Source organism: Blennius ocellaris (genome assembly GCF_963422515.1).
Source record: "Blennius ocellaris genome assembly, chromosome: 20".
Taxonomy (NCBI): Eukaryota; Metazoa; Chordata; class Actinopteri; order Blenniiformes; family Blenniidae; genus Blennius; species Blennius ocellaris.
In genome coordinates this window covers 23315759-23329980 of record NC_137669.1, presented here as the reverse complement: position 1 = coordinate 23329980, position 14222 = coordinate 23315759, and the positions used below count along the sequence as shown (strand labels likewise).

Here is a 14222-nt window from a genome sequence, read left to right as displayed (position 1 = left end):
AGTGGTACCTCAGCTTATATGGACAGACGAGGGATTGAACCTGCAACCCTCCAATTGAGAGACAGTCCACTTTACAGATGGTTTCAACATTAATAATAATAACGGCTTCAGTCTGGGCCTTCTGAGGTCACGTCCTCCGTCCCGCTGGCTGCGTCCCGGGTCCAGGTTGAGACGATACCAGAGTGAAACGAGGATCACCCAAACCCCCCCCCATGTGTGACCTGTTTTCCCAGCATGCAGCATTCCTACCTGCACATGTGTTGCAGGAGTGACGTCAGGCAGGTGGGCGTCGACCGTCTGAAGAGAGACGATGAGGAGCTCGAACACGAGACAAACCCCGACCTTCATCAGCCGTCAATCAACCAACCGAACAACCAGTTAACCAATTAACCAACCGAACAACCAGTTAACCAATTAACCAACTAACCAATCAGCCAGCGACCACACACAGCGACGGTTCAGTCGTCTGGCTCCTCGCAGGTTTTCCTGACCGGAGACGAACGGCAGCCGACTGAAACACAATAATCCTCTTAGAGGCGACTGGAGGTCATGTGACCTCCGGATGACGTCACACTGAGGCTGTCCAACTGGAGACTGAGACGTCACGGGGATGTTAAATTAAACAGTGTGTGTGTGTGTGTGTGTCAACACCTGGAACTCCAAGAGGGTGGAGGAACATCTGGAGAACTTTGGCGAGCAGCTCAGTGGAACGTCGGAGGTTTGTCACCGTTCCTCTTCTATTAAAGCAGGAAGTCAAACAACAAAGTCAGAAGTGAATTCCCCCGGAGAGTCAGCCGCTGCGCTGGTGTGGCGCCACCTGCAGGTCACACCTGCGCTTCACACTTCACACTCTGCTGTGACGTCACTGCATGAGCCAATCACAGCAGGGCTCTGTCGTCGACAACATAAAGAGTGAGACTTTAATTCAGCATACAACTTTGACAAAAAAAAACACAACAAGAGAAACAACGTCACCTCTTCATTTAACCCCAATCTCCTTTTTTTACTCTTTGTTTTTCTGTTCCAGTCGTCACGTCTTCATTTGTCCTCCACGTGGAGCCGACCGGCGTCCTGAAGGTCGGAGCTGCGCAGGAAGATCAGTCATGACTTCCAACAACAAATAAACCCTCCTGGACTGACTCACCTGGTTCACAGCTGGTTCTGAGTCGTAACGTTTCACCGCCCAGAACAGAAAACCAGATAAAGTCTTGAAGTGGACGACGCCGGACGCCGACTCTAAACCAAATAATCCAACTGTGGACAAACGTGGTCGAACTGGAATAGATACAAGGATTGAAAGAAGAGGGAAATGAATAATGTTCCATTATTCCATTGTTCTCCTGTTAATTAATGAAGGTTGCAGGTTTGATCCCCACGTCTGCTTGTGCCTCGCCTGGCAGAGGATTGTGACATGAAGACATTAGAGTGTGTTACAAATAAAAGGCTTTTTTCTTCTTATTATTATTATCCTTGCTGGGGTGGCATGGCTCAGCGAGACACTGAACCCCAAACTGATTCCACTGGCGTGGCAGTGCCTTGCATGGCAAGGCGGGAGAGGGAGGACGTGATGAACCAGGTAGAGTCCAGTTATTAGCTGTGGGAAAAACCATCAAGACTGCAGCTTGTAAAAACTGTTAAAGGACAGTTTTTCTTGTTTGCTTTCTTAAGTTACAGGACTGGAGTTTAAAAAGAGTTGCTAGTTTTGTACGATATGAACAAAGTGTGGAAACGTGAGGAAAATAGAGGTGAAGGTCATTTTACTGCCGCCGTTTTAAAAACAAACCAATAAAAACATTTAGACACTGAGCTGGATAAAGAGGATTGAATATTATTATTATTAAAGGAATAACGGCACGCTGGCGGCTGTGACGTCACGCCGTCACGTCACGGCCCCGCCCCCCCTCCAGTGGAGGATTTATTTATTCGGACTCCTCCGCTGCGTCCCCGATTTTCCCGGCCAGGTCGGAGGATCGTCCGCGGGGCCGCAGGAGGAGGAGGAGGAGGAGGAGGAGCAGGAGGAGGAGGAGCAGGAGGAGCAGGATGACCGCCGCCGTCTGGAGCCGCCGCAGCCCGGAGGAGGAGGCGCCATGACCGCGGAGTGAACGGCAGGAGGAGCCGCTGCGCCGGAGGGGAGAGGAGGGCGGCTGTGGCGGGTGAGGGTGAGGGTGAGGGTGAGGGTGAGGGTGAGGGTGAGGGTGAGGGTGAGGGTGAGGGTGAACGCGTGAACAGGTGGAGGACGGAGGAGCGGCGGCGCTCTGACCGCTGCTGCGTCCGCTCCTCCAGCCCGCAGTGCGGCCGCGGGGCCGCGGCGCACCGGGCGAGGGGGGGTGGAGGTGTGTGGAGGGTGTGTGGTGGAGGGTGGGGGTCTCCACCGGCCACTGACCGCTGACTCCCCGCTGCAGCCTGCAGGATGTCCAGAGCCGCCGGACCCGCGATGATAGGGACCGGGGCCGGAGTCGGGGCCACCGGGGCCACCGGGGCCACCGGGACCACCGGGACCACCGGGGCGGAGCTGCCGGACCTCAGCCACCTGACGCCGGAGGAGCGCAGCATCATCCTGGCGGTGATGGAGAGGCAGAGGAAGGAGGAGGAGAAGGAGCAGAGCATGCTGAGGTGAGGAGGAGCGGCTCGTCTCTCATTGGTCCCTTCAACTTCTCGATAACTTTGGTTCTCTGACGTCACGGCGACCTCTTGACCCGCCGGTACTCGAGTACATTGCGTGCGCCGCTCCCGGGCTCAGGGTTCAGACCCGGCAGGTGACCAAAAAGCGGCTGCTGGGCTCTGAGCGGCAGTGACGTCACGGGGCCGCCAGGGGGCTCCGCAGACCCGCGGCTCGCCTCCCGCCCGGTTGCGTAACCTCACCCGGGACTCGAACCTGCGACCTTTGCGGGTGCTCAGTGGCTCGCGAGGCCGGCAGGATTTAGTTACAACTAAAACAAAAGTAACGAAACACCTGAAACCCAAAGTGGAACATTTGACCTCAATTAGAACCACAAATAAACCACAAAGTGTGAGAATAAATAAATAAATAAATAAATAAATAAATAAATAAACAATAGCCCCTCACTGCCCCCTCCGCCCTGTTTAACACCCCCACCTCACCCCCCCCCCCCTTCCCCCCCCCAGCATCAGGGTCGGTGATTTTCTTATGAGCTTCTACTTTGATCGCAACTGCAGACAGCAGAGGCTTTTATTTTGGTACAGCAAACAGGAACACGTGACACACAAGCCTGTTCACTCCTGGCTGCCAACTTACAAATATTCAACTAAGCTAAACTAGACCAACCAACTAACTACCAACCGAACCCAAACTCCCATGATGCATTGCAGCGGGTTTCGTCTGCCATTGTTCCCATTTGTGCCTGTCAAAATAAGAGCCCCTGTCAACTGCCGCTAGCTGACGTGTTTATCTCAAATACTCGAGATCGTAAGATATCGTCAATAGAACATCAACAGACGTCATCCAGGTCCAGGTCCAGGTCCAGGTCCAGGTTCAGGTCCAGGCCCAGGTCCAGGTCCAGGTCCAGGTCCAGGTCCAGGTCCAGGTCCAGGTCCAAGTCCAGGTCCAGTCATGGTTGATCAGGACAAGCTGAAACCCGTGACTGAATCACAACAGTGTTGCTGGACGCGCCTGCCAGACGAGCCGAGGGGCAGAGAGAGCGCCACCATTTCCTGTTTCCCCTCCAGGACCTCCAGGACCTCCAGGATCTCCAGGATCTCCAGGACCTCCGGAACCTCTAGAACCTCCAGGACCTGGGCTGAACTCTGATCCCACCATTGTTTCGCACGCCGCCGTGTCCTGATGTCCAGGTGTGACTCGACGGTCACGTGACTTCCTGTCGTCTTGCCCCGCCCACAGGAAGCTCCACCAGCAGTTTGAGCTGTACAAAGACCAGGTGAAGAAGTTGGGGGCGGAGCCTCGGGCGGCCCAGACGCCGGCGTCTCCCACCTGCGGCGTCTGTCGCAAGACCAAGTTCGCCAACGGCTGCGGCCGCGCCTGCTGCTACTGCCAGAGCCGCTTCTGCGCCCGCTGTGGGGGGCGTGTCCCCCTGAGGGCCAATAAGGTGAGAGCAGGGGGCGGGGCTAGGGAGGGCGTGTCCCTCTGAGGGCCAATAAGGTGAGAGCAGGGGGCGGGGCTAGGGGGCGTGTCCCCCTGAGGACAACAAGGTGATAGCAGGGGGGCGGGGCTAGGGGGACTGGGCGGGGCTGAGGGGGACTCGTTGTTTGTTTACAGGTATTGTTTGTTTGTTAACAGGTGTTTGTTCACAGGTGATGTTTGTTTACAGGTGTTGTTTGTTTGTTTACAGGTGGCGTGGGTGTGTAACATGTTGTTTGTTTACAGGTGTTGTTTGTTTACAGGTGTTGTTTGTTTACAGGTGATGTGGGTGTGTAACGTGTTGTTTGTTTACAGGTGATGTGGGTGTGTAACGTGTTGTTTGTTTACAGGTGATGTGGGTGTGTAACGTGTTGTTTGTTTACAGGTGATGTGGGTGTGTAACGTGTTGTTTGTTTACAGGTGTTGTTTGTTTACAGGTGATGTGGGTGTGTAACGTGTTGTTTGTTTACAGGTGATGTGGGTGTGTAACGTGTTGTTTGTTTACAGGTGATGTGGGTGTGTAACGTGTTGTTTGTTTACAGGTGTTGTTTGTTTACAGGTGATGTGGGTGTGTAACATGTTGTTTGTTTACAGGTGATGTTTGTTTACAGGTGATGTGGGTGTGTAACGTGTTGTTTGTTTACAGGTGTTGTTTGTTGACAGGTGACGTGGGTGTGTAACATGTTGTTTGTTTACAGGTGTTGTTTGTTTACAGGTGATGTGGGTGTGTAACGTGTTGTTTGTTTACAGGTGTTGTTTGTTGACAGGTGACGTGGGTCTGTAACATGTTGTTTGTTTACAGGTGTTGTTTGTTTACAGGTGATGTGGGTGTGTAATGTGTTGTTTGTTTACAGGTGTTGTTTGTTTACAGGTGATGTGGGTGTGTAACGTGTTGTTTGTTTACAGGTGATGTGGGTGTGTAACGTGTTGTTTGTTTACAGGTGATGTGGGTGTGTAACGTGTTGTTTGTTTACAGGTGATGTGGGTGTGTAACGAGTTGTTTGTTTACAGGTGATGTGGGTGTGTAACGTGTTGTTTGTTTACAGGTGATGTGGGTGTGTAACGTGTTGTTTGTTTACAGGTGATGTGGGTGTGTAACGAGTTGTTTGTTTACAGGTGATGTGGGTGTGTAACGTGTTGTTTGTTTACAGGTGATGTGGGTGTGTAACGTGTTGTTTGTTTACAGGTGATGTGGGTGTGTAACGTGTTGTTTGTTTACAGGTGATGTGGGTGTGTAACGTGTTGTTTGTTTACAGGTGATGTGGGTGTGTAACGTGTTGCTTGTTTACAGGTGATGTGGGTGTGTAACGTGTTGTTTGTTTACAGGTGATGTGGGTGTGTAACGTGTTGTTTGTTTACAGGTGATGTGGGTGTGTAACGTGTTGTTTGTTTACAGGTGATGTGGGTGTGTAACGTGTTGTTTGTTTACAGGTGATGTTTGTTTACAGGTGTTGTTTGTTTACAGGTGATGTGGGTGTGTAACGTGTTGTTTGTTTACAGGTGTTGTTTGTTTACAGGTGATGTGGGTGTGTAACGTGTTGTTTGTTTACAGGTGTTGTTTGTTTACAGGTGATGTGGGTGTGTAACGTGTTGTTTGTTTACAGGTGTTGTTTGTTTACAGGTGATGTGGGTGTGTAACGTGTTGTTTGTTTACAGGTGATGTGGGTGTGTAACGTGTTGTTTGTTTACAGGTGATGTGGGTGTGTAACGTGTTGTTTGTTTACAGGTGATGTGGGTGTGTAACGTGTTGTTTGTTTACAGGTGATGTGGGTGTGTAACGTGTTGTTTGTTTACAGGTGTTGTTTGTTTACAGGTGATGTGGGTGTGTAACGTGTTGTTTGTTTACAGGTGTTGTTTGTTTACAGGTGATGTGGGTGTGTAACGTGTTGTTTGTTTACAGGTGTTGTTTGTTTACAGGTGATGTGGGTGTGTAACGTGTTGTTTGTTTACAGGTGTTGTTTGTTTACAGGTAATGTGGGTGTGTAACGTGTTGTTTGTTTACAGGTGTTGTTTGTTTACAGGTGATGTGGGTGTGTAACGTGTTGTTTGTTTACAGGTAATGTGGGTGTGTAACGTGTTGTTTGTTTACAGGTGTTGTTTGTTTACAGGTGATGTGGGTGTGTAACGTGTTGTTTGTTTACAGGTGATGTGGGTGTGTAACGTGTTGTTTGTTTACAGGTGTTGTTTGTTTACAGGTGATGTGGGTGTGTAACGTGTTGTTTGTTTACAGGTGTTGTTTGTTTACAGGTGATGTGGGTGTGTAACATGTTGTTTGTTTACAGGTGTTGTTTGTTTACAGGTGATGTGGGTGTGTAACGTGTTGTTTGTTTACAGGTGTTGTTTGTTTACAGGTGATGTGGGTGTGTAACGTGTTGTTTGTTTACAGGTGTTGTTTGTTTACAGGTGATGTGGGTGTGTAACGTGTTGTTTGTTTACAGGTGATGTGGGTGTGTAACGTGTTGTTTGTTTACAGGTGATGTGGGTGTGTAACGTGTTGTTTGTTTACAGGTGATGTGGGTGTGTAACGTGTTGTTTGTTTACAGGTGTTGTTTGTTTACAGGTGATGTGGGTGTGTAACGTGTTGTTTGTTTACAGGTGTTGTTTGTTTACAGGTGATGTGGGTGTGTAACGTGTTGTTTGTTTACAGGTGTTGTTTGTTTACAGGTGATGTGGGTGTGTAACGTGTTGTTTGTTTACAGGTGTTGTTTGTTTACAGGTGATGTGGGTGTGTAACGTGTTGTTTGTTTACAGGTGTTGTTTGTTTACAGGTGATGTGGGTGTGTAACGTGTTGTTTGTTTACAGGTGTTGTTTGTTTACAGGTGATGTGGGTGTGTAACGTGTTGTTTGTTTACAGGTGTTGTTTGTTTACAGGTGATGTGGGTGTGTAACGTGTTGTTTGTTTACAGGTGTTGTTTGTTTACAGGTGATGTGGGTGTGTAACGTGTTGTTTGTTTACAGGTGTTGTTTGTTTACAGGTGATGTGGGTGTGTAACGTGTTGTTTGTTTACAGGTGATGTGGGTGTGTAACGTGATGTTTGTTTACAGGTGATGTGGGTGTGTAACGTGTTGTTTGTTTACAGGTGATGTGGGTGTGTAACGTGATGTTTGTTTACAGGTGATGTGGGTGTGTAACGTGTGCCGCCGGCAGCAGGACATCCTCACCTGTCTGAGTGATTTGGATTCGTCGACTCGTCACGACCGACCCGGAGCTCTGAGTAACGGAGCCACGGAGCGGTGGGGACACACACACACACACACACACACACACACACACACACACACACACACACACACACACACACACACACACACACACACACACACACACACACACACACAGAGTTAATTATAGTGACACACAGGCAGTAATCAGATTACTAATCCCGTGGCTCAGAGGATTACTGTTGCAGGTGGAGTCGCAGGAGCCTGTGAGGCCTCCAGCCGGTGGGCGGAGCTTCATATCACCTGTCAATCATAAAGCTGCTGAGCATGAACTACTGAGCGTGTGCATTAGCGTGGGCATTCGCGTGTGCATTAGCGTGTCGGCGTGAGTCAAGGGGAGACATGCAAACACTTGTAATGGCATTACACGTACTTTCTGTTACTGCATGTAAGTATGACGTTTGTGTGTAAATAGGTAGTTTTCTAGCACAAGGTTGTTTAGTTCGTAGTTTGTTTGCTCCTCTTTACCTCTTCTGTAGTTTGAGCAGGTAGAGTCGGTAGTTTGTGACGTGTTCAGTTTGACCTGCTGACTGTACGGCTCTGACAGGATTGACTTTAATATTTTGTTGGACGTTTCAGACGCTAGATGTTTGTTCCGTACGTCACTGAGCGTTTTTAAGCGAGGAGTTTCGTGCGTGAAGCCGGTTTCTGATTGGTCGACAGGAGGCGGAGCCCCTCCGGCTCGTACTTCGACGGCGCCGGGGGAAACTGGTCTCGCTCGCCCGCCGACCCCGCCCACGCCCGCCGGACTCACGGCAATGGGGAGGAGCCTCCCCGGTCGCCGCGGCGACGCAGCAGAGACAGTCGGGGCCGCTGGCACTCGCAGGTGAACCCAAACACCCAAACACCCAAACACCCAAACACTGAAACACCCAAACACCCAAACACCCAATCACCCAAACACCCAAACACCCAAACACCCAATCACCCAAACACCCAAACACCCAATCACCCAAACACCCAAACACCCAAACACCCAATCACCCAAACACCCAAACACCCAAACACCCAAACACCCAAACACCCAAACACCCAATCACCCAAACACCCAAACACCCAATCACCCAAACACCCAAACACCCAAACACCCAATCACCCAAACACCCAAACACCCAAACACCCAAACACCCAAACACCCAAACACCCAAACACCCAAACACCCAAACACCCAAACACCCAATCACCCAAACACCCAATCACCCAAACACCCAAACACCGAAAACTTTGTTCTGAAGACGTTTGTTGAGCTTCTGTCAGTTTTGTTATTGATGAATATGTGATGATTGTTATTGTTTATTGATTGTCTCGTTATTGATCCCCCCCCCCCCGACCCGGTCCAGGACCAGCCTCTGGACCAGCTCCAGGACCAACGTGAGCTGAGGCGCCGGCAGGAGGAGGAGTTCTTTGCCCGTTACCGTAGCGACCCCAACCTGGCCCGCTACCCGGTGAAGCCGCAGCCCAGCGAGGAAACCATGAGGATGCTAGCGCAGGTCGGTCGCGTTCGCCACCAGCGGCGCCACAGCGACGTCTCCCTGGCCGCCGGCGAGCCGGGCCACCTGACCCCGAGGCACGCAGGTGAAGCTCCGCCCTCCACGCTCCGCCCTCCACCCTCCACCCTCCGCCCTACGCCCTCCACCCTCCCCGCCCCCTGCCCTCCCAGCCCTCCACCCTCCGCCCTCCACCCTCCGCCCTATGCCCTCCACCCTCCCCGCCCTCCGCCCCCCGCCCTCCCAGCCCTCCACCCTCCGCCCTCCACCCTCCCCGCCCTCCACCCTCCCTGCCCTCCCAGCCCTCCGCCCTCCACCCTCCCCGCCCTCCGCCCCCCGCCCTCCCAGCGCTCCACCCTCCGCCCTCCACCCTCCCCGCCCTCCATCCGCCCTCCACCCTCCCCGCCCTCCACCCTCCCTGCCCTCCCAGCCCTCCGCCCTCCACCCTCCCCACCCTCCGCCCCCCGCACTCCCAGCGCTCCACCCTCCGCCCTCCCCGCCCTCCATCCGCCCTCCACCCTCCACCCTCCCCGCCCTCCATCCGCCCTCCACCCTCCCCGCCCTCCACCCTCCCTGCCCTCCCAGCCCTCCGCCCTCCACCCTCCCCGCCCTCCGCCCCCCGCCCTCCCAAGCTCCACCCTCCGCCCTCCCCGCCCTCCATCCGCCCTCCACCCTCCACCCTCCCCGCCCTCCATCCGCCCTCCACCCTCCCCGCCCTCCACCCTCCCTGCCCTCCCAGCCCTCCGCCCTCCACCCTCCCCGCCCTCCGCCCCCCGCCCTCCCAAGCTCCACCCTCCGCCCTCCCCGCCCTCCATCCGCCCTCCACCCTCCCCACCCTCCATCCGCCCTCCACCCTCCCCGCCTTCCATCCGCCCTCCGCCCTCCACCCTCCCCGCCCTCCGCCCCCCGCCCTCCCCCCTCCACTCTCCGCCCTCTGCCCCCCACCCTCCCCTCCCTCCACCCTCCACCCTCTGCCCTCCCCGCCCTCCACCCTCCGCCCTCCACCCTCCGCCCTCCCCGCCCTCCACCCTCCGCCCTCCCCGCCCTCCACCCTCCGCCCTCCCCGCCCTCCGCCCTCCACCCTGATGTGCAGCTCTCCTCCCAGCCCTTCACCAGACCCGCCACCAGGGACTGGTTGGCTCTGCGGGTCACCGCTCGTTCTCGGTGGACGGTGCGGTGACCCCCGGGAGTCCCACGTCTCCCCGCCGGAGCCCGCTGCCGCAGAAACATCTGGACCCGAGCGCCGCCCTCAAGAGGAAGTCCGCTAGCGACGGCCCGGCGCTCAGGGGGCCCCGGATGGGGAAGATGCACGTGATCGGCAGCTTCAGCAGCTCGGAAGAGGATCTGGCGACCACGCCGGAATACACCAGCTGTGACGAGCCTGACCGTAAGTGACGACACGCTAACGTCTGTGAGTCAGAGCACAGGGTTGATAAAGCACCTGTGAGTCAGAGCAGAGGGTTAAAAAAGCACCTGTGAGTCAGAGCAGAGGGTTCAAAAATTACCTGTGAGTCAAAGCAGAGGGTTAAAAAAAGCACCTGTGAGTCAAAGCAGAGGGTTAAAAAAAGCACCTGTGAGTCAAAGCAGAGGGTTAAAAAAAGCACCTGTGAGTCAGAGCAGAGGGTTAAAAAAAGCACCTGTGAGTCAGAGCAGAGGGTTAAAAAAAGCACCTGTGAGTCAGAGCAGAGGGTTAAAAAAAGCACCTGTGAGTCAAAGCAGAGGGTTAATAAAGCACCTGTGAGTCAAAGCAGAGGGTTAAAAAAAGCACATGTGAGTCAAAGCAGAGGGTTAAAAAAGCACCTGTGAGTCAGAGCAGAGGGTTAAAAAAAGCACCTGTGAGTCAAAGCAGAGGGTTAAAAAAAGCACCTGTGAGTCAGAGCAGAGGGTTAAAAAAAGCACCTGTGAGTCAGAGCAGAGGGTTAAAAAAAGCACCTGTGAGTCAAAGCAGAGGGTTAATAAAGCACCTGTGAGTCAGAGCAGAAGGTTAAAAAAAGCACCTGTGAGTCAAAGCAGAGGGTTAAAAAAGCACCTGTGAGTCAGAGCAGAGGGTTAAAAAAAGCACCTGTGAGTCAAAGCAGAGGGCTAAAAAAACTACCTGTGAGTCAAAGCAGACGGTTAAAAAAAGCACCTGTGAGTCAAAGCAGAGGGCTAAAAAAACTACCTGTGAGTCAAAGCAGAGGGTTAGAGGGTCTCTGAGGGTCTGAGGTCTCTGAGGGTCTGAGGTCTCTGAGGGTCTGTGGTCTGTGGCTCAGGTCTTGCCGGTCCAGTCCTGGTCCGGGGTTCTAGTGATCAGCTGCCTGCTGGCCGTTGAGCCAGGAGTCACCTGGTCAAAGATTATGGGCTTTGATTGGCTCAGAGGGCTTTAGGCTCCGCCCACTTAGGTCTGGAGGCGCCTGAGCAGCTCAGACCTGGGAGTTCTGCTGCCCTCAAGACCCAAAACCAGAACCGGGACCCGCAGAGCCACAGGAGACCCCAATGGACCCGAGTGGGACCGGACGGTTCCAGAGCCGTCCCGATAATCTGATCCAGATTAGGAGACCTGGACCCGTCTGGACCTGCAGAGTCTCTGCTTCTGCTCAATTGGATTAAAAGAGGAGAGTGCGGATTATCAGCAGTCACGGCAGAGAATAGACGCACGGCGGAGGAGCTAGCATGACGTTAGCATGGGGCTAACGCTGCAGAGCCGCCGCTTCAGCTGAACGTACCTGCTGCTCCTGCTGCTCCCTGCTGCTCCTGCTGCTCCTGCTGCTCCTGCTGCTCCCCTCGGCTGGACGTCTGCAGACCTCATGGAGATCGGCTGGACTTGAAGCGCCGGTCCGGAGGAAAGGTGGGAGGAAGGGGGCGGAGCCAAACCTACAACACGTCTCCAAACTGTCCCAGCTAATACGTCACCACTGGATTCAGACTGATATGATCAACCACCTGTTAGATGTAGCGGTTAGCCGCTAACCGCTAAGTGACTAACCATAAACGTTTACAAATTTTTAATTGTAAATCTCTGGGCTGCTCTGTGGCGTGGATGTTTGTTGACGGCGCCACGGTTGTTTTTATTTTTCATCTGCGCGAAGGACTGCTATGCTATTGCTATGCTATAGCTATGCTATTGCTATGCTATTGCTATGATTGACAGTTCTTACGCCAATCAACCCGCCTAACACCAGTGACTGTCAAAATCTAACATGTACCTTCTTCTTCTGTTTCTGTCTGACCATCATCATCATCAGCTCCACCTTCTGACCTTTGACCTTTTCTCTTGGACAGGAGACATGGACAGTCAGTGGTGGGATCACGGATCTTGGCACGGAGACCCTGCGCCCACCGCTATGGTAAGTCTGGCTCCGCCCCTTCAACATCTGTCTGGCTCCGCCTCTTCAACATCTGTCTGGCCCCACCCCCTTCAACATCTGTCTGACTCCACCCCTTCAACATCTGTCTCCACCCCTTGAACATCTGTCTGACTCCACCCCTTCAACATCTGTCTCCACCCCTTCAATATCTGTCTGGCCCCACCCCTTCAACATCTGTCTCCACCCCTTCAATATCTGTCTGGCCCCACCCCTTCAACGTCTGTCTGACACTCTTATTTTGAAAAGCCTAAACCGTCTGCCCCTCCCCCATCAGCATCCGGTCATCTGGCAGCCGTCCAAGGATGGACAGCGTCTGATTGGTCGAATCCTCCTGAACAAGCGGATGAAGGACGGGACGATTCCTGCGGATGCGGGGGCGCTCCTTGGACTGAAGGTGGCGCCGCCGGGCCTCCTCCTCCTGCCTCTCATTCAGATAAGTGCCTTGCTCATGAGTCGTGTGCCGGCAGGTGGTCGGGGGGAAGATGACGGAGTCCGGTCGTCTCTGTGCCTTCATCACCAAGGTGAAGAGAGGAAGTCTGGCTGATACTGTGGGACACCTGAGACCAGGTGAGACCACCTGAGACCAGGTAAATTGAGACCAGGTGAGACCACCTGAGACCAGGTAAAATGAGACCAGGTAAAATGAGACCAGGTAAATTGAGACCAGGTAAATTGAGACCAGGTAAAATGAGACCAGGTAAAATGAGACCAGGTAAAATGAGACCAGGTAAATTGAGACCAGGTAAATTGAGACCAGGTAAATTGAGAACAGGTAAAATGAGACCAGGTAAATTGGGACCAGGTAAATTGAGACCAGGTAAAATGAGACCAGGTAAATTGAGACCAGGTAAATTGAGAACAGGTAAATTGAGACCAGGTAAATTGAGACCAGGTAAATTGAGACCAGGTAAATTGAGACCAGGTAAAATGAGACCAGGTAAATTGGGACCAGGTAAAATGAGACCAGGTAAATTGAGACCAGGTAAATTGAGACCAGGTAAAATGAGACCAGGTAAATTGAGACCAGGTAAATTGAGACCAGGTAAAATGAGACCAGGTAAAATGAGACCAGGTAAAATGAGACCAGGTAAATTGAGACCAGGTAAATTGAGACCAGGTAAATTGAGACCAGGTAAAATGAGACCAGGTAAAATGAGACCAGGTAAAATGAGACCAGGTAAATTGAGACCAGGTAAAATGAGACCAGGTAAAATGAGACCAGGTACATTGAGACCAGGTAAATTGAGACCAGGTAAATTGAGACCAGGTAAATTGAGAACAGGTAAAATGAGACCAGGTAAATTGAGACCAGGTAAAATGAGACCAGGTAAATTGGGACCAGGTAAATTGAGACCAGGTAAAATGAGACCAGGTAAATTGAGACCAGGTAAATTGAGAACAGGTAAAATGAGACCAGGTAAATTGAGACCAGGTAAATTGAGACCAGGTAAATTGAGACCAGGTAAAATGAGACCAGGTGAGACCACCTGAGACCAGGTAAAATGAGACCAGGTAAAATGAGACCAGGTAAAATGAGACCAGGTAAATTGAGACCAGGTAAATTGAGACCAGGTAAAATGAGACCAGGTAAAATGAGACCAGGTAAAATGAGACCAGGTAAATTGAGACCAGGTAAATTGAGACCAGGTAAATTGAGAACAGGTAAAATGAGACCAGGTAAATTGGGACCAGGTAAATTGAGACCAGGTAAAATGAGACCAGGTAAATTGAGACCAGGTAAATTGAGACCAGGTAAAATGAGACCAGGTAAATTGGGACCAGGTAAAATGAGACCAGGTAAATTGAGACCAGGTAAATTGAGACCAGGTAAAATGAGACCAGGTAAATTGAGACCAGGTAAATTGAGACCAGGTAAAATGAGACCAGGTAAAATGAGACCAGGTAAATTGAGAACAGGTAAATTGAGACCAGGTAAATTGAGACCAGGTAAATTGAGACCAGGTAAAATGAGACCAGGTAAATTGGGACCAGGTAAAATGAGACCAGGTAAATTGAGACCAGGTAAATTGAGACCAGGTAAAATGAGACCAGGTAAATTGAGACCAGGT

At 52.2% G+C, this 14222-nt stretch overlaps 1 protein-coding gene across 1 annotated transcript in view; it reads left to right on the top strand.

Annotated features, from left to right (window-relative positions):
* Positions 1-2434: 2434 nt before the first annotated feature.
* Positions 2435-14222, top strand: part of rims2b (regulating synaptic membrane exocytosis 2b) — a gene marked incomplete at both ends in the record, with an annotated part of 38654 nt that continues 26866 nt past the window's right edge. The window contains 9 exons of the mRNA XM_080515895.1: positions 2435-2613; positions 3860-4064; positions 7213-7331; positions 7983-8145; positions 8660-8894; positions 9912-10193; positions 12068-12132; positions 12428-12547; positions 12621-12720. Of these exons, the coding sequence (XP_080372021.1) occupies positions 2435-2613; positions 3860-4064; positions 7213-7331; positions 7983-8145; positions 8660-8894; positions 9912-10193; positions 12068-12132; positions 12428-12547; positions 12621-12720 (1468 nt within the window). The remainder of the gene's footprint in view (positions 2614-3859; positions 4065-7212; positions 7332-7982; positions 8146-8659; positions 8895-9911; positions 10194-12067; positions 12133-12427; positions 12548-12620; positions 12721-14222) is intronic.